The sequence below is a fragment of the Musca vetustissima genome, unplaced genomic scaffold (genome assembly GCF_032173495.1).
Source record: "Musca vetustissima isolate MV318-11 ecotype Yass unplaced genomic scaffold, APGP_CSIRO_Mvet_v1 utg4710, whole genome shotgun sequence".
Classification (NCBI taxonomy): domain Eukaryota; kingdom Metazoa; phylum Arthropoda; class Insecta; order Diptera; family Muscidae; genus Musca; species Musca vetustissima.
In genome coordinates this window covers 72,612-91,894 of record NW_026882587.1, presented here as the reverse complement: position 1 = coordinate 91,894, position 19,283 = coordinate 72,612, and the positions used below count along the sequence as shown (strand labels likewise).

The window sequence follows — 19,283 nt, the reverse complement described above, 5'->3', positions numbered from 1 at the left end:
AAATGGTCCAACAAATATCCTAAGATGTAACTCCTATATATTTCCGTCCGATTTCATGCAATGTCCTAAATACCCAATGTTTTTCTGCCAACGCCACAATGGCTAAGAGAAACGCATTAAATGTTAACTACAGTCAAATAAGGCTTAATAAAGAGAATCAGCCTTGTTATAGACCTGCATTATAATTCAGATATTTGTACTATCGATACAGTCTGCTTCACAATAGGTTCATTAAGTTTCGGTTTAACTAGAGTTTCAGCTAGCATCAATGTCGGTACATTTCCACTATAGCTCAGCCAGTGTCGTTATAATTTAGATAGCATCACTTAATTTCAACCAGTCTGACTATATGTAGCTTCAATGCAGTCTAGACCTGCAATATAATTGAGATAATTTTATTATAGATTCAGGAAGCCTCACAATAGGCTCATTCAGTCTCAATATATATAAGACAGCCTCACCGAACACCACACATTAGTTCACAGAGCCTCACTGCATTATAAAGAAGCCTCTCTATAAATCAGACAGTCTCACTATACACAAATCAGCCGCAATATAGTTTAGTCAGTTCCTATGTAGTTCATTCATTCGGACAGTTCAACCATTTTAACTCATTAATTTAAGGTTAGGATGTTCATGCTCACCTATAAAAAAGAATAAAGTTGTATTCATTAATTAACACGTGCTTTTATAATGAAAAAATCAAGTGGATATTTTTGACTGTGACTCACTGTATGTCCTTCTAGACTTAATTTGGAACGCTGTATAACCATTCGGGAGTTTGGAACAGCAGTTACATAAAATCACCGATAATTTATATGGAAGCTATATCCAAGTCTGCAACGATTTCATCGAAACACAGCACAAATGAGGATAGCAACATCGAAATACATGCAATCGGTTGGATTTTTATATGAAGGCGAGACGTGAAAACATTGACCTATATAAAAACATTTCCGCAAATAATTTCCCCCCCAGGAGGAACGCTGAATGCCACATAGATTCGCCATAGAATTTTATTCTGATCAAGAATATATTTTATGGGTTCCTCAAAGAATATCTCGAGCAATTAAGGTGCCAACTAAGTCCTCATACAGGCATCTTTTTTCTAGAAGAAAATAGTAAATATGTGCGCCACACATATTACCACCACATTACCTCCAGAAGGCAATACTACATGGTGTTATTCACCAATTACGACTACATTGACTACAACTTGGCTTCCTCCTCAAATTACACAACATTGCTTTTTGAGAGGAATCATCCCATTTTCATCCCATTTCCATGTCTCCAATGAGTAATATGACTTTGATTCATCCAATAACTACACTTTGCCCTGAATACACCTATATTGAGTACTGAAAGCTAGATGCCATGGGTTCCCCCAATCAATATTAGATGTCTAATAACTATGACCTCTATACAATGTGGGTTCCTATAATAAACTATACTAAAAACTGGGCATATAACCAATGTTTCAATTGGTAGAGTATAGATATCGAACACCAAGTCAGTTTGATTGAGGGAGCCATAAATTTATATGATCGTTTTAGGAAAAGACGGGTCCATAATAAAGCTCGGCATTGTTCGGTATATTATGAGGTATCCAACATATGTCATTGCTTTGTAAACTATTCAAAAAATTTCATTGAAATTGAATCCAGTATGTTTGTGATTTTCTATTGGCAGAAACCCCCCCCCCCCCAAGGTCACTAAGTATGTCACGATGTCTACTCAAGCTGGAAGCAAAAGTTATCAGCTACCCAGCTATGGCTTTCATTCATGTTTAATGAGAATGAAATGTTGATATGATATTATCGATTTGTATTTCCAACTTTGCAAGGAAATTAATACAGATAATATTCGTATTCCATATTGAAGATTTGAACTACGTATCTCTATTTATCTTGAAATGTAAATGATGACAAACAAAAAAGTGATTAATAAAACAACAACAAAACAGATACATATTTTTTCTTCGAGAATATACCAATTTTAAAATGATATTTTTAGATAATAGCTTATCAGATATAAGCAAAAATATCAACAGTGCTCTATCGATAAAAGAAACCAGTCCTGTGCAATAAAGAAAAGCATAACGCCCAAGGGTATGCTTTAATTTTTTTTCCAAACTGATGATCACAAGGGAAATGAATGTTTTAACAAACATATTTAACTAGAAAATTTCTTTTTGAATAATTCTTGGAAAACGATTTATTACCAAAAAAAATGTTTATTTGGACTGATTTAGTGGAAGGTGATAAGAGCGAAAGAGACTGAATGATGTTTTCAAATGCCAATAAAATTCAGGAGCTCAAATATAATTACTTAGAAAAGATATCGATTTGTTGTTTTGTTTGTTTGGTAATGAAAAAACAAAATCAAGTAATATTTTGTGATAAGAGATATTAAACCCCCACCAGCAACAGCAACAACATGACAATACCATTAGATTGCAAAAGTCTTTTCTTCGAAAAGAGTGGAATTAGAAAAAAGTGTAGCTGCTTGTGCACAGTAACAAACGTTAACACCAATAAGAAAGACTAGAGATAAGATTGCAAATAACTTCCAAAAATTCGAAGCGAAAAGTTAAAAAATGTCTTGACTCGATGATTGGAAAATTAGTCGTTAACCAACATCCGATTTTGAAAGTTGCGGGTAATGAAAAACGATCGTCTAAAATAAGAAAAAGAAAAGAGCAATGAAAGTTGTAGGAATTTTAGTAGCTTGTCTACTATTTTTCGGCCTAACAGAGGCATGGAGAACACCTACATTTTTACATGAAGCAGCGAAGAAGTTTGTTGGCGTTCACGCTACGGAGGTAGAAAGCAATACAACATGGAGTCCTCCAGTAAATACAACAGGGGTTCCGTCGGTAAATATAACGACCTTGCCTCCTGAGAGCAATACAACATGGGTTCCTCAAGTAAATACTACGACGTTACCTCCTGAGAGCAATACAACCTATGTTCCTCCAGTAAACACAACAACATTGCCTCCAGAGAGTAATACAACATGGGTTCCTCCAGTAAACACTACGACATTACCTCCAGAGAGTAATACAACCTGGGTTCCTCCAGTAAACACCACAACCTTGCCTCCAGAGAGCAATACAACATGGGTTCCTCCAGTAAATACTACGACATTACCTCCCGAGAGCAATACGACATGGGTTCCTCCAGTAAACACCACAACCTTGCCTCCAGAGAGCAATACAACTTGGGTTCCTCCACCACAACCTTGCCTAGAAATACAACATGGGTTCCCCCAGTAAATACTACGACTTTACCTCCCGAGAGCAACACAACATGGGTACCTCCAGTAAATACCACCACCTTGCCACCCGAGAGCAACACAACATGGGTACCTCCAGTAAATACCACCACCTTGCCACCCGAGAGCAATACAACATGGGTTCCTCCAGTAAACACCACAACCTTGCCTCCAGAGAGCAATACGACATGGGTTCCTCCAGTAAACACCACAACCTTGCCTCCTGAGAGCAATACAACTTGGGTCCCTCCAGTAAATACCACCACCTTGCCTCCAGAGAGCAATACGACATGGGTTCCTCCAGTAAATACCACAACCTTGCCTCCAGAGAGCAATACAACTTGGGTTCCTCCAGTAAACACCACGACCTTACCTCCCGAGAGCAACACGACATGGGTTCCTCCAGTAAATACCACAACCTTGCCTCCAGAGAGCAATACGACATGGATCCCTCCAGTAAATACAACAACCTTGCCTCCTGAGAGCAATACAACTTGGGTTCCTCCAGTAAATACTACAACTTTACCTCCCGAGAGCAATACGACATGGGTTCCTCCAGTAAATACTACGACTTTACCTCCCGAGAGCAATACGACATGGGTTCCTCCAGTAAACACAACAACCTTGCCTCCTGAGAGCAATACAACATGGGTTCCTCCACTAATTACTACGACTTTACCACCTGAGAGCAATACCACATGGGTTCCTCCAGTAAATACTACCACATTACCTCCCGAGAGCAATACCACATGGGTTCCTCCAGTAAATACAATACGACATGGGTTCCTCCAGTAAATACCACAACCTTGCCTCCAGAGAGCAATACGACATGGATTCCTCCAGTAAATACAACAACCTTGCCTCCTGAGAGCAATACAACTTGGGTTCCTCCAGTAAACAGCACAACCTTGCCTCCTGAGAGTAATACAACATGGGTTCCTCCAGTGAATACTACGACTTTACCTCCAGAGAGCAATACAACTTGGGTTCCTCCAGTAAATACTACGACTTTACCTCCCGAGAGCAATACCACATGGGTTCCTCCAGTAAATCCAACGACATTACCCCCCGAGAGCAACACAACATGGGTTCCTCCAGTAAATACAACCACTTTACCTCCCGAGAGCAATACTACATGGGTTCCTCCAGTAAATACCACCACCTTGCCTCCAGAGAGCAATACAACTTGGGTTCCTCCAGTAAATACCACAACCTTGCCTCCAGAGAGCAATACCACATGGGTTCCTCCAGTAAACACAACAACCTTGCCTCCCGAGAGCAATACAACATGGGTTCCTCCAGTAAATACTACGACTTTACCTCCAGAGAGCAATACGACATGGGTTCCTCCAGTAAATACCACAACCTTGCCTCCTGAGAGCAACACAACATGGGTTCCTCCAGTAAACACAACAACCTTGCCTCCCGAGAGCAATACAACATGGGTTCCTCCAGTAAATACAACAACCTTACCTCCCGAGAGCAATACGACATGGGTTCCTCCAGTAAATACCACAACCTTGCCTCCAGAGAGCAATACGACATGGGTTCCTCCAGTAAATACTACGACTTTACCTCCCGAGAGCAACACGACATGGGTTCCTCCGGTAAACACCACAACCTTGCCTCCTGAGAGTAATACGACATGGGTTCCTCCAGTAAATACTACGACTTTACCTCCCGAGAGCAATACAACATGGGTTCCTCCAGTAAATACAACAACCTTACCTCCCGAGAGCAATACAACATGGATTCCTCCAGTAAATACCACAACCTTGCCTCCAGAGAGCAATACAACATGGATTCCTCCAGTAAACACCACAACCTTGCCTCCCGAGAGCAATACAACTTGGGTTCCTCCAGTAAATACTACGACTTTACCTCCCGAGAGCAATACAACATGGGTTCCTCCAGTAAATACCACAACCTTGCCTCCAGAGAGCAATACGACTTGGGTTCCTCCAGTAAACACCACAACCTTGCCTCCAGAGAGTAATACGACATGGGTTCCTCCAGTAAATTCCACCACTTTGCCTCCCGAGAGCAATACCACATGGGTTCCTCCAGTAAATACTACCACCTTGCCTCCCGAGAGCAATACAACTTGGGTTCCTCCAGTAAATACTACGACTTTACCTCCAGAGAGCAATACGACATGGGTTCCTCCAGTAAATACCACCACTTTGCCCCCAGAGAGCAATACGACATGGATTCCTCCAGTAAATACTACCACCTTGCCTCCCGAGAGCAATACGACATGGGTTCCTCCAGTAAACACCACCACCTTGCCTCCCGAGAGCAATACGACATGGGTTCCTCCAGTAAATACTACGACTTTACAACCTGAGAGTAATACAACCTGGGTTCCTCCAGTAAACACCACCACCTTGCCTCCAGAGAGCAATACGACATGGGTTCCTCCAGTAAATACCACAATCTTGCCTCCTGAGAGCAATACGACATGGGTTCCTCCAGTAAATACCACCACCTTGCCTCCCGAGAGCAATACAACATGGGTTCCTCCAGTAAATACCACAACCTTGCCTCCAGAGAGCAATACTACCTGGGTTCCTCCAGTAAACACCACAACATTGCCTCCAGAGAGTAATACGACATGGGTTCCTCCTGTAAATACCACATTGCCACCCGGTAGTAATACTACATGGATTCCTCCTGTAAATACCACCATCTTGCCTCCTGAGACCAATACAACACTGACTCCTGCAATTAATACGACCACAACATTACATCCGGAGAACATTACTACGACTGTACTACCCGAAATCAATTCCACGACGGATCATCCAGAAACAATCGAGAAATCAGACACGAAAATTGAAAACACCTTTTGGAAACGTGTAACGACCATGTTGAATGGAATTCATTTCTAAATTATTTTCCAAAAATAATAATAATAATAAAAATCTATAGCTTCTTATAGACTATAGAACAATTGCGCATAATAATTGTTTCGTAATTATTCAAAATATTGAAATATATAAAAAAAATTATATACAGTATTATATTTTCATATATATTTAGAGTTAGTTTTTAGTTTAAGGCAATTTTAAAATAAGAAATATACACAATCGATTTATATCACAAACTAAAGGAATTTAAATTAAAGAGATAAGATAATTATAAAAGTGATAATGACAGTCGCAATAGATTGCGAATATTACCAACTTCGACCGTGTGGAGTTGAAGACATCTTAGATATGCAACATACGTTATAAATAGCACAATTTATACGTCAATACCGTCCAAATAAATCAAAACTTTTAGGTGATCCAATAAAGTTTCCAGTGTATTAAGAAGTATCTGTCAGTATTTATATCATATCAATTCTATTGATATAAGAGGACGGATCTAGGATATATACTGAAATATATACAAAGAGTCTACAGATCACAATATTGCTTAATTCCATTATCACATAAGGCTTGTAAATATGGCGAAATTTAGCTTTGCAGAATCATATGGTCGGCCCGTTTGTAGAATATATATTTATTATTGTTCGCTTAAAAATTACTTCAAATATTTAAATTTTTCCTGTTCTCTACAATCGTCTTTTCGTTTTCATCCTATCTATTAATTATGAGTCCTAGAATAATATTCTTCATTAATATTTATATACCCTCCCCATTTCGTTTTTTTCTATGTAAATCGGTGAAATATTTATTTCCGACCTTATTCTTGATTCTTGATCAGCGTCAAATTCCAATTCGACATAGAAATATTCGCTGTCTGTTGTAATCACTCTGGTTCCTAAAACGAATATATATATATATATATAGTGATTCTAATTTTTAGCAATTTGGAAACGTGTTATAACAGACTTGACTGTATTTATACCCTTCACCACACTGTGGTACAGGGTATTATGTCTTTGTGCATATGTTTGTAACAGGCAAAAATAATCGAGATAGACCCATGGTTCCTTTTGAGAATATGCATAGAATCACTTTCTGAATCGATTTATGCATGTCCGTCCGTCCGTCTGTCTATGTTAAATTGTAAACAAAGTACAGGTCGCATTTATGATCCGATTTGGATGAAATTTGGCACAGCTCATTTGTTTGGCCCAAGGACGAACCCTATTGAAATTGGGAAAAATCGGTTCAGATTTAGATATAGCTCCCATATATATTTTTGCCCGATTTACGGACTTTAGACCCTGAAAATCTTTCGATTTGCACGAAATTTGGCATAGCGTACTGAATTGAGTCACGAAAGATGTGTGCCAAGTTTCGTGAAAATCGGTTCAGATTTATATATAGCTCCCATATATAGTTTCGCCCGATTTACGGACTTTAGACCCTGAAAATCTTTCGATTTGCACGAATATATCTTTCGATTTGCACGAAATTTGGCATAGCGCACTGAATTAAGTCTAGAATGATGTGTGCAAAGTTTCGTGAAAATCGGTTCAGATTTAGATATAGCTCCCGTATATATCTTCCTCCGATTTAAGGTAAATGGTGTACCAAAGTCCTTATATATCTTTCGATTTGCATGAAATTTGGCATAACGTACTGAATTGAGGCTAGAATGATGTCTGCCCAGTTTCGCGAAAATCGGTCCAGATTTAGATATAGCTCCCATATATAGTTTCGTCCGATTTCATGTTAATGGTGCCCCAAAGTCCCTATATATCTTTCGATTTGCAGGAAATTTGGCATAACGTACTGAATTGAGCCTAGAATGATGTCTGCCCAGTTTCGAGAAAATCGGCCCAGATTCAGATATAGTTTCGTCCGATTTCATGTAAATGGTGCACCAAAGTCCCTATATATCCTTCGATATATTTGGATAGAGCTTCCATATATATTTTCGCCCGATTTTAAGTAAATTGGACATCAAACTCTTCATGCTAGTCAGGTTGACATCAAATTTTGCACAACGTACAAAAGCATAGAATTATGTAGTTGCGTTTTCTAGAAGTACAGACATAGCCCAACAGATAACCTATTTATATTTGATTGAAGTCGATTTATATAACTTATGGATATATAGGTAGATTCACATTTAGATAAATATCACATATTTTATTTCATCCAATTTCATGTTAATAGTCCTGTTTAATATATCCATAGTGGTGAAGGGTATCATATAGTCGGCCCCGTCCGACTTTACTACTTTCCTTACTGGTTTTCTATGTAAATCGGTGAAATATTTATTTCCGACCTTATTCTTGATTCTTGATCAGCGTCAAATTCCAATTCGACATAGAAATGTTCGCTGTCTGTTGTAATCACTCTGGTTCCTAAAACATATATATATATAGTGATTCTAATTTTTAGCAATTTGGAAACGTGTTATAACAGACTTGACTGTATTTTTTGTTTGCTATTTTTTGCTAATAAATCTCACTTGTTTGAATTTTTAATGCAAACAAATATCACAGCCCTATGGTGCAAAATTTTAGGAAAATTTACCATAAACCAGTAAGGAAAGTTCAAAAATCTAGCGGGCCGTCTATATGATACCCTTCGCAACTTTGAGTGCATTTAAGAAATGCTTCTATGTACAATATCCTATCAATATAACAGACATAGCATCTGAAATCTATACAAAAATATATTGCAGAATTGGGGTTTTTGATGTGACATTTGTATGAAATCCAAAATATATAAAACTATATGTAAATATGGATCTTTTCTATATCGATTAACCCTTTCAGTCTCAAAAAAAAAAAATTTGTCGGAATAAAAATCTAAAATGTTGTACTAGGCATAGAGTTTAGAAAAAAAAAACAATTTTCATTTTAACCCTCGGACAGTTTCGTCTGTTTTTCAGCAAAAACAAAAACATCAATGTTAAAGGTACATAGGATAACCGAAAAATCCCAAAGAAAGAGAGAATTTTTAAATGTCGAATATATTCGACAAAAACACTGAAAGGGGTAATACGAAAATATATATGGGAGATATATCTAAATATAAACCAATTCTGGGGAGATATATCTAATTCTGAAAAGATTTCAAGAAAACTAAACACATATCATTCTATAGTCGATTCAGTACGATGGGCATCGATTAAATGCAAGGTCTTTCGTGCACCATTTATCTGCGAGCTATACTGGCGGCCAAAACTAAAGCAACTGATATTGCAAACCGATGTTAACAAAACATCACACAATATTTAAGAGTCAATTACGTACGCTGTGCAGAATGTACTAACAACTGACACACTTTGTAAAAGAAAATTCAGATCATCCGACAAATTTACACGAAATGACCCAAGACGATATGTGTTCATTATACCCTTCACCGAACTGTGATACAGGGTATTATGTCTTTGTGCATATGTTTGTAACAGGCAAAAATAATCGAGATAGACCCATGGTTCCTTTTGAGAATATGCATAGAATCACTTTCTGAGTCGATTTATGCATGTCCGTCTGTCTGTCCGTCCGTCCGTGTATTTTTGTTAACAAAGTTCAGGTCGCATTTATCATTCGATCTGGATGAAATTTAGCACAGGTCACTTAATTAGACCAAGTACGAACCCTACGAACCCTCCCATGTAAGTGTACCCCCCAATTTTCGGTATTTTGAGGGTCATTAGCGCGTTTTTTAACTGAATTCGCTGAAATTTTGTACTTTGAGTTATTATTGGGTAGCAAATCTCTGCACTAAAAATTATAAATATGGGTTCATATTTTCGGAGAGCTCCCATATAAGGGTACCTCAAAATTTGCGGTATTTTGGGTGTTTGGATCGAATTTTTCGACCGAATTCGCTAAAATTTGGTACTTTGAGTTCTTATTGGGTAGCAAATCTCCCTACAAAAAATTATAAAAATAGGTCCATTTTTTGGGGTAGCCCCCATATAAGGGTACCCCCCAATTTTCGGTATTTTGGGGTTCTTGAACGCGTTTTTCAACCAAATTCTTTGTAATTTGTTTTTTTGTAGTCGTATATGTAACAAACCTCACTCCCAAAAATTATTAATATTCGCCACCTTTTAGGGGTAGTCCCCTTATAACCCCCTTTTATACCCTTCACCACACTGTGGTACAGGGTATTGTGTCGTTGTGCATATGTTTGTTAACAGGTAAAAATAATCGAGATAGACCCATGGTTCCTTTTGAGAATATGCATAGAATCACTTTCTGAGTCGATTTATGCATGTCCGTCTGTCCATTTATGATCCGATTTGGATGAAGGTTGGGTCACTTAGTTGGCCCAAGGACGAACCCTATAGGAGAAAATCGGTTCATACTTAGATATAGCTCCCATATATATTTTCGTCCCACTTTAGCTTATTGATGCATCAAACTCCCAATTGTGCTCCGATTGAGACAACATTTTGCACTGAGTATTGAATTAGGTCTAGATAGTTATATGCCAAGGTTTGTTGAAATCGGTTCAGATTTAGATATAGCTCCGATGTATAGTTTCGTCCAATTTAATGTAATTAGTGCACCAAACTCCCGACTTAAGCAACATTTTGCACAGAGTACTGAATTAGGTCTCGACTGATGTATGAGAAATTTTGTTGGAATCGGTTCAGATTTATATCTAAACATGCTATATATAGTTTCGTCCGATTTTATGTAAATGGAGCAACTTACTGCCAATATTTATCCGATTGAGACAAAATTTTGCACAGCGTACTAAACTAGGTCATGATTAATGAATGCGAAGTTTTGTTGAAATCGGTTCAGATTTAGATATATAGTTTCGTCCGATTTAAAGTAAATTGTGCACCAAACTCCTAATATTGGTCAGAGTACTGAATTAAGTCCCGACTGATGTATGCGAAATATCTATATCTACAGGATATTGTAGATATTAACATGTCTTGCATGTACCCATAGTGGTGAAGGGTGTCATATAGTCGGTCCCGTCCGACTTTTGAACTCCTCTTACTGTTTTTTTAGTTGGCTGTATTTTTGTTTGTTTTGTTTGATCAGCATTTGAATTTTCTGATACTTTTATACACGGCGTAGGGTAGGAAAAAGGCAATGCTGTGGTAAACGGTAATGCTGTGGTTACCGGTTTTGTTATTAAGATTTGTAACAATATATTTATTTTTGGAAAAATATTTTCGTCACATACTACAATCACATCAGATATTTTTTCATAAAATTGTGTGATTTTTTAAAATCTATACATTTAATATAAATTTTTAAATTTTATAATTCTCGATAATGTTTTAACTTGTTTTTTTTTTATTTTACAGAAATCTGCTTGTCATATTTACAATTAGTTCGTCCAAACATGGGACACATAATGTACTTCTATAAAAATAGTCGGAGTTAGAATTAAATACATTTGATCACTACTTTTGCGTACCAACCCTTCTTGGCACTGAAGCTTTTACTAAATAAATCAAAATTAAATTTTACCATTTATCCCTATTTCTTCCAACGATTCTACTATCTCTTCTAGAGTTTTGTTAAATGCCTGGACCTACCACAAACCCATAATGTTTCACAATGAATTAATGTTTGAAAGATTAATTTGTTTCTCCAAATATTCCACATAAAGTAGAAGACCTTTTTGGATTTCCAAAAGAGTGCGAAAATGTCCACAATTGTAAAAATATACTTCGAATTTCTCGAATCTTCGAAACAACATTCAAATTTATATTCAAAATGTGAAAAGAACAATGCATCTATATCGCAGAAATGAGTTGATTTAGTAATGGTCTGCACTCCATTATAATTGCCTGACATGTTAGACGCGCCGTCATATCCTCGACCTCTCAAAAATGTTGGGTCCAAACCCAACCTGACCGTCGAAAATTATTTTCCTGTTAATTTTTCTAATTTCACGTAGGGAAGTAAACATTCGTTGATTCCTTTAGATACCTTGTGAAAAATCTTATACTTATATGATTTCATCAGCTAAAACCGCTAAGAATGCAGCACTTTTCACTTCTTCAGCAATAGACTTCTCGATGTTTTCTCCAATTAGTTCTATTAACTCGTTCTGAATTCTGGGACTCAGGTGTTTTGATTTTTTTTCTAAGTTTAAGTTTAACGACTGTATTCAGGAGGGTTCACTTCCGCTCAAGGCGATGTCTTCTCTTTCACACAATAAAATTGCCCAATGGCCACTTTAACTTCATATTTTAGTTCTTTCAGTATATCTGAAGCTTGTTCTATATGTTTTGAAACATCTTTCATTCTCGATATAAAGTCGTGAGTCCTCATCAACGGATCTTTATGATACTCCTTTTTTTGTGGGCGGTGAAGTATTCAATAGCATCTTTCCAATTTGTAAGAGGGTACAACAGAAGTAAATTTGGGATTTGATGGTTGTTCTTTCCGCATCCTCCTTTATTTGAAAATACGATGCCGACTTTACAAACATTTGCTAAATCTGAATATGCGATAATATAAACCCTGTCGTCATCTTATCTGTACAGACTCCCATCGCATATACAGACTCTGTGCCATTCAGATCGTCCATAAATATTAATTGTTAAGCCTCCAGTTTGTCTATAAAGACACCATATCATTATTTCATCTATAAATACTCCTATTAGGCAGCTGATCGAAGACTCCCTGATTTCTGCTGATCTGTAAAGACGCCCTAACATTACTTCTTCTATAAACGCTCTGAAGGCAGGTAATCTTTATAGACTACCTGAACTATAAAGATTCCCTGCCTTCAGATAGTCTACCAAACTCCCTGCCTTTAGCTTGTCTGTGCCGATATAGAAACACGCCCTGGCATTAGTTCTTCTATAAATGCTCCCTGGCTTCAGATAGTCTAAGAAAATTTCTGTCTTCAGATCTATGAAAATTCGCTTCCTCCAGGTTGTCTGTAAAATCCCCCCGCTCTAAGCATGTCGTTGAAGACTTGGTGTATCAGCTCATCTATGAAGACTCCCTGTTTTCAACTCGTATATAAATCTGTGTAGTTTCAGCTCGTCTAAAAATACACCCTTCATTCAGATTCTCTATAAATATTCCCTACCTTCATTCAGCTCGTCTATAAAAACTCCCCGACTTATATGTTCCCTCTTTCTCCAACCTATCCTAACTTTAGTTTCATTCGAGCAGATTTAGAGCCAACTGCGTAACATGGGGAAAATTTATGGAAAACGATTTATAGCAAAATTGATACACGCTATTCGGTACGCCGCGTTGTTAAAAAAATAATCTATATGTGGGAGCTATATCTAAATCTGAACCGATTTTCACGAAAATTAACATACACCTTTCTAGACTTAATTCAGTGCGCTATGCCAAATTTTGTGCACATCGAAGGATATATATAGGGACCTTGGTGCACCATTCACATAAAATCGGACGAAAATATATATGAACCGATTTTCACGAAACTTAGCACACGTCATTCTAGCCTTAATTCAGTACACTATGACAAATTTCGTGCAAATCGAATGATTTTCAGAGACTTTGATGCACCAATTACTTAAAATCGGATGCAAATACATATGGGAGCTATATCTAAACCTGAACCGATTTTCACGAAACTTTGCACATATCATTCTAGACTTAATTCAGTACGCCATGCCAAAATTCGTGCAAATTAAAAAATTTCCAGGGACTTTGGTGTTAAATACATATGAAACTTAGGCAGCTATATCTTTCGGGCAAACCTGAAATTACCTTAAATCGATTATATATGGGAGCATATTTAAATCGAAACTTTGCACACATCATTATAGACTTAATTCAGTACGCTATGCCAAAATTCATGCAAATCAAAAGATTTCCAGCGATTTTAGTGGACTATTTACCTAAAATCGGGCGAAGCTATATGTGGGAGCTATATCTACATCTGAACTGATATTCACGAAACTTTGCACACATCATTCTACACTTAATTTAGAACGCTGTGCCAAATTTCGTGCAAATTAAAAAATTTCTAGGGACTTTAGTGGACTATTTACCCAAAATCGGGTAAGCTATATCTAAATCTTAACTGATATTCACGAAACCTTGCATACATCATTCTAGACTTAATATAGTACGCTGTGCCAAATTTCGTGTAAATCGAAAGATATATAGGGACTTTGGTACACAATTTACCTTAAATCGGACCAAGATATATATGGGAGCTATATCTAAATCTGAACCGATTTTCATGAAACTTTGCACACATCATTCTAGACCTTATTCATTACGCTTTGCCAAATTTCGTGCAAATCGAAAGATATATAGGGACTTTGGTGCACCAGTTACATTAAATCGGACGAAAATATATATGGGAGCTATATCTAAATCTGAACCGATTTTTCCCAATTTCAATAGGGTTCGTCCTTGGGCCAAATAAGTGACCTATGCCAAATTTAATCCAATTCGGATCATAAATGCGACCTGTACTTTGTTTACAATTTAACATGGGCAGACAGACGGACGGACGGTCATGCATAAATCGACTCAGAAAGTGATTCTATGCATATTCTCAAAAGGAACCATGAATCTATCTCGATTATTTTTGCATGTTACAAACATATGCACAAAGACATAATACCCTGTACCACAGTGTGGTGAAGGGTATAACGATATATTTTGAATAATATGAACTACATTCTCATTTCATTGTTCACAAAACCCAGTTCTTGACCTTTCATAATATTTGCTCGCACAGTATCGATTCCGTGTTTAATCGACTAACAGAACAACATTAATAATATTTATGTTAAGGCTAAAAATAAAAAAAACATGCTACATACAAAAGATAAACAAATAACAACAATAACACCAATATTAAAACATGATAAGAATAAAAATATAAACCTTGTTGTCGGAAATTATGTTGAACTCAACATGTGTTATTGTTGTTTTAATGTGAAATGCCATCCATTGAGGGGGGGGACTGACTATAAACTTTATGATAAAATTCTCCACATATTTTTTATTCAGGGAAGCTACAAAATATAATTTTTTTTAATTTTTAATTGCCTTATACTTTTCTCAAGCACTGTAGTATGGCAACAATTGTTAATTAATTAACATCACGTTTTTCTTTTGAGAGTGTGTATTTTATTTCAACACTTTCTTTTTTTATCGTATACGTCCATTTGCATTGTTTTTGTGTCGTACGCATTCTTATAAATACAAAAAAAAAAGAAAATATTTCGTATTGCTGGTATCCAAAAGATCTTTCGTCTGCTACTGCAGCAGCAGCAGCACACCAACATTGTTTACAATTTCAACTTGTACCAGATAGCCGGTTTCGTGGGCTGCTGCAGTATTCTCGTGGTGTTGGCGGCATTAACATGTTGTCCGGTTATAATGTTAGTCTGCGTTCGCTCTGTTGCCATTTATTTGGGGGAATTTTTTTGTTGTGCTCAATTCTAACAGTGGATGCTCGTCGTATAATTCAACCTGCGGAAGATGTTGAAGATATTGTTAAACGTTTAAACAATTTTAATAATCATGATGTCGTTAACATAGACGTCGCTCAAGGTAAGAACAGTGACTGGTAATTTGGCATGGCAATTGGAATAGCTTGAAATTATAATTTTTTAATTATTGTAAAATTATTTTTGTGAAATTGTGAGGTATTCAAAAAGTTAGAGAGAACCCCTGTTGGGATGTTTACAGCCAATGGATCGCCAGATAGATCCGACTAATTGACATCAAATGTTTATGCATGTAAGGATGAATGTTGTTCTGGGAAAAGTAATGACCATATCACTAGCTTCTATATATTTTTCTGGCCTAAGAAAAAATATGCATAGAATCAATTTCTGAGTCGATTTATGCATGCCCGTCCGTCCGTCTGTCTGCCCATGTTAAATTGTAAACAAAGTACAGTTCGCATTTATGATCCGAATTGGATGAAATTTGGCATAGGTGACTTATTTGGCCCAAGAACGAACACTATTGAAATTGCGAAAAATCGGTTCAGATTTAGATATAGCTCCCATATATATTTTTATCCGATTTAATATAAATGGTGTACCAAAGTCCCTATACATCTTTCGATTTGCAAGAAAATTGGCATAGTGTACTGAATTAGGTCTAGAATGATGTGTGTTAAGTTTCCTGAAAATCGGTTCAGATTTAGATATAGCTCCCATATATATTTCCGTCCGATTTAATGTAAATGGTGCACCAAAGTCTGTATATATCTTTCGATTTACACGAAATTTGGTGTAGTGTACTGAATAAGGTCTAGAATGATGTGTGTTAAGTTTTCTGAAAATCGGTTCAGATTTAGATATAGCCCGTATATATATTTTCGTCCGATTTAATGTAAATGGTGTGCCAAAGTCCCTATATATCTATCGATTTGCACGAAATTTGGCACAGCGTACTGAATTAGGTCTAGAATGATGTGTGCTAACTTTCCTGAAAATCGGTTCAGATTTAGATATAGCCCCTATATATATTTTCGTCCGATTTAATGTAAATGGTGTGCCAAAGTCCCTATATATCTTTCGATTTGCACGAAATTTGGCATAGCGTAATAAATAAGGTCTAGAAGGATGTGTGTTAAGTTTCCTGAAAATCGGTTCAGATTTAGATATAGCCCTTATATATATTTTCGTCCGATTTAATGTAAATGGTGTGCCAAAGTCCCTATATATCTTTCGATTTACACGAAATTTGGCATAGCGTAATAAATAAGGTCTAGAATAATGTGTGTTAAGTTTCCTGAAAATCGGTTCAGATTTAGATATAGCTCCCATATATATTTTCGTCCGATAGATAAATGGTTCACCAAAGACCCCAAGGTAGGCCGATTGACAAAAAATTTGGCACAACGTTCTGAAGTTAATGTAAAATTTAGTATAGGTTGCAGAGTGACATGTTTAGGGATGGAAAAATTCGACGTCTGTTAGGATTCATCTGTTGAATATACCCACAGTGGTGAAGGGTATCATATAGTCGGCCCCGTCCGACTTTACTACTTTCCTTACTGGTTCACAAGTGTCTACTGGAAACATAATAGTAAACCCCCGCGTTGGTCTTCGAAGTAGTACTTCAAAGAAAATGATCGACTGTTCGGCTTGACCCGCTGGATGGTCAATTCTGAGTGGTACATCGCAATTTATTTGCCTAAAATCTTCGGATTAATTAAAAAAATCGGCACATCGGCTCAAACCTTATGATAAAGAACACAGAACAGAAATTAAATTCTGATTAGTGGTTATGTTCATTTTGAAGAAAATTTTTAAACGTGGACCAATATTGGCGACATACAACGGTACTGCATCTATTGTTGCTATTTTGTATTGTGGGTTCTTAGCGGATTAAAAAATCTTCTTTGAAAAAATTTCAATGTTGGTCCATATTTTGAAAAAGCCCCAAGTCCAAACCTATTTTGAAAGTTTGAATGGCACCTTCATAGTTCGACCCGGTCGAATTTGGTGGCGATTGGACATATAATTCTTCACTAGAATTGCTTAAAGATACCAAAAATTATGAAGGACATTTGAATGTATTTAAAAATCTGCCCTTTTATTAAAATTCTTCTGGGAGCAGGAATTTTCTTCACCAAGAATCAGGAATGCAAAATTACACCCAATTCTTTGGAAAATTTCGTTAAAATGTGGCAGGCATTTCTTTATATTGAGGCTTTGTTAAAACATGAACCTACATCGGAAATCGTCTGTAATCAGTTTTTCAATCTACGACAAATAGTCATTCCAAATTACAGTCAATTCGATGGGAAAAATTCGAAATAAAATGTTAAAAATTCCGAAAATGTAGAATATGTGTCCGTACACTAAGAACCTGGAATGTCAAATTACGGCCACCTCTGTGGGGAAATTCGGGTAAAACCTATTAATATCGAAAATTATGCTTATGGAGGCTACGTTAACAATTCAACTAAAATGGTAATACATAGTAATATGTCAGCCTCCTTAAACTCGGAATACCAAATTTCAACCGCTCTGGTGGGTAAAATTCGGTTAATCCTTCAAAGTACCGAAAATAAGCTGGAGTGCAAAATTATAGCCACTTCTGTGGAGAAATTCGGCTAAAATCCTAAAGATACCAAAAATGGTGCTGGACTTTTATTTTGAGAAGATTGCATATTCAAATTACAGTCAATTCGATTTAAAATCGTTCGTTATATGGATTTATATTACATTATATTACATAGTTTTCTATATAAAAATATGTCAGCCTCCAAAATCCCAGATTATCCGATATGGTGGGAAAATATACCAAAATCTTCAAAATACCGAAAATGGGTCAAAATAATACCGATAACTGTGCGGGAACTTTATAAGGAGGATATGTCAGTCGGGTTGTAAATCGTGCTCGCCCCAGTTCTTAGTCCTAGATGGACATCACTTCCCACAGTCTAATCGGTACAACCACTTTACCTGACATCTTTCTATTGATAGACTAATTTTTAGAAACCGACAATTGTTGTTTGGATTTCGTTGAACCCCCTCAGATATTTTTTCACTCCATATAAAACGTATTTCTCCCTATTTTTTTTAAGATTTGGAAAAAATAACTCTTGCAAAATATCCACCTCAATATGAGCTCTGCATGAAGTCCCCGAAAGAAAAATAACTTCATTAATAAAAGTGTTTCCTCTCCACATCCGCACACACACTTTCACACACTCTCTATATCATTTCAATTTCATTGTTTTCAATTTGCTTGGAGCATTGCATTTCCCCGAGTGTGAATCCGTATAATAACCCAGTGCAATAATTAACAAAAGCAATGGTAATTTATCACATTCTCTTTTTCTCCCTTTCTCCTTTCCTTCCATACATTCTACGTTTTCACACTTACGGCTGTTATTGTTTCCTGTTTTCATCTTTCTGTTCTGTTCTGTTTTCTTTCATGTTTTTTTCTTTTTTTTGTCATTCAAAGGACCACCATGCCTGCTCGATGTACAAAAGGATTTTCCACGACCAAATGATTTGCAACCGCTCTACCTTATGCCAGATACAAATCAATTCTGGTTACCCAATGACCAAGGACAATTGGAAATACCACGTGGGGCTGTCATTGAACTACATTGTTCGAAATCATTTGCCAATTCAAGCGAGCCAAAACAGTCCAATGGGAAACATGGGCACAGTAAGAGAACAACCCACACCAC

At 36.7% G+C, this 19,283-nt stretch overlaps 1 protein-coding gene across 1 annotated transcript; it reads left to right on the top strand.

The window, feature by feature from the left end:
• The first annotated feature begins 3,117 nt into the window (after positions 1 to 3,117).
• On the top strand, positions 3,118 to 6,164 carry LOC133329096 (mucin-2-like). Its single transcript, XM_061537595.1, has 2 exons — positions 3,118 to 3,882; positions 3,963 to 6,164. The coding sequence occupies exons 1-2, from the start codon at positions 3,118 to 3,120 to the stop codon at positions 6,162 to 6,164; spliced, it is 2,967 nt and encodes a 988-aa protein (XP_061393579.1).
• Positions 6,165 to 19,283: the final 13,119 nt, after the last annotated feature.

Coding starts and splice junctions, on each gene's coding strand:
- LOC133329096 (XM_061537595.1), top strand. CDS start 3,118: ATGGGTTCCTCCAGTAAATACTACGACATTACCTCCCGAGAGCAATAC. Junction 3,883..3,962: donor ATACGACATGGGTTCCTCCA/GTAAACACAACA, acceptor ACCACCTGAGAG/CAATACCACATGGGTTCCTC.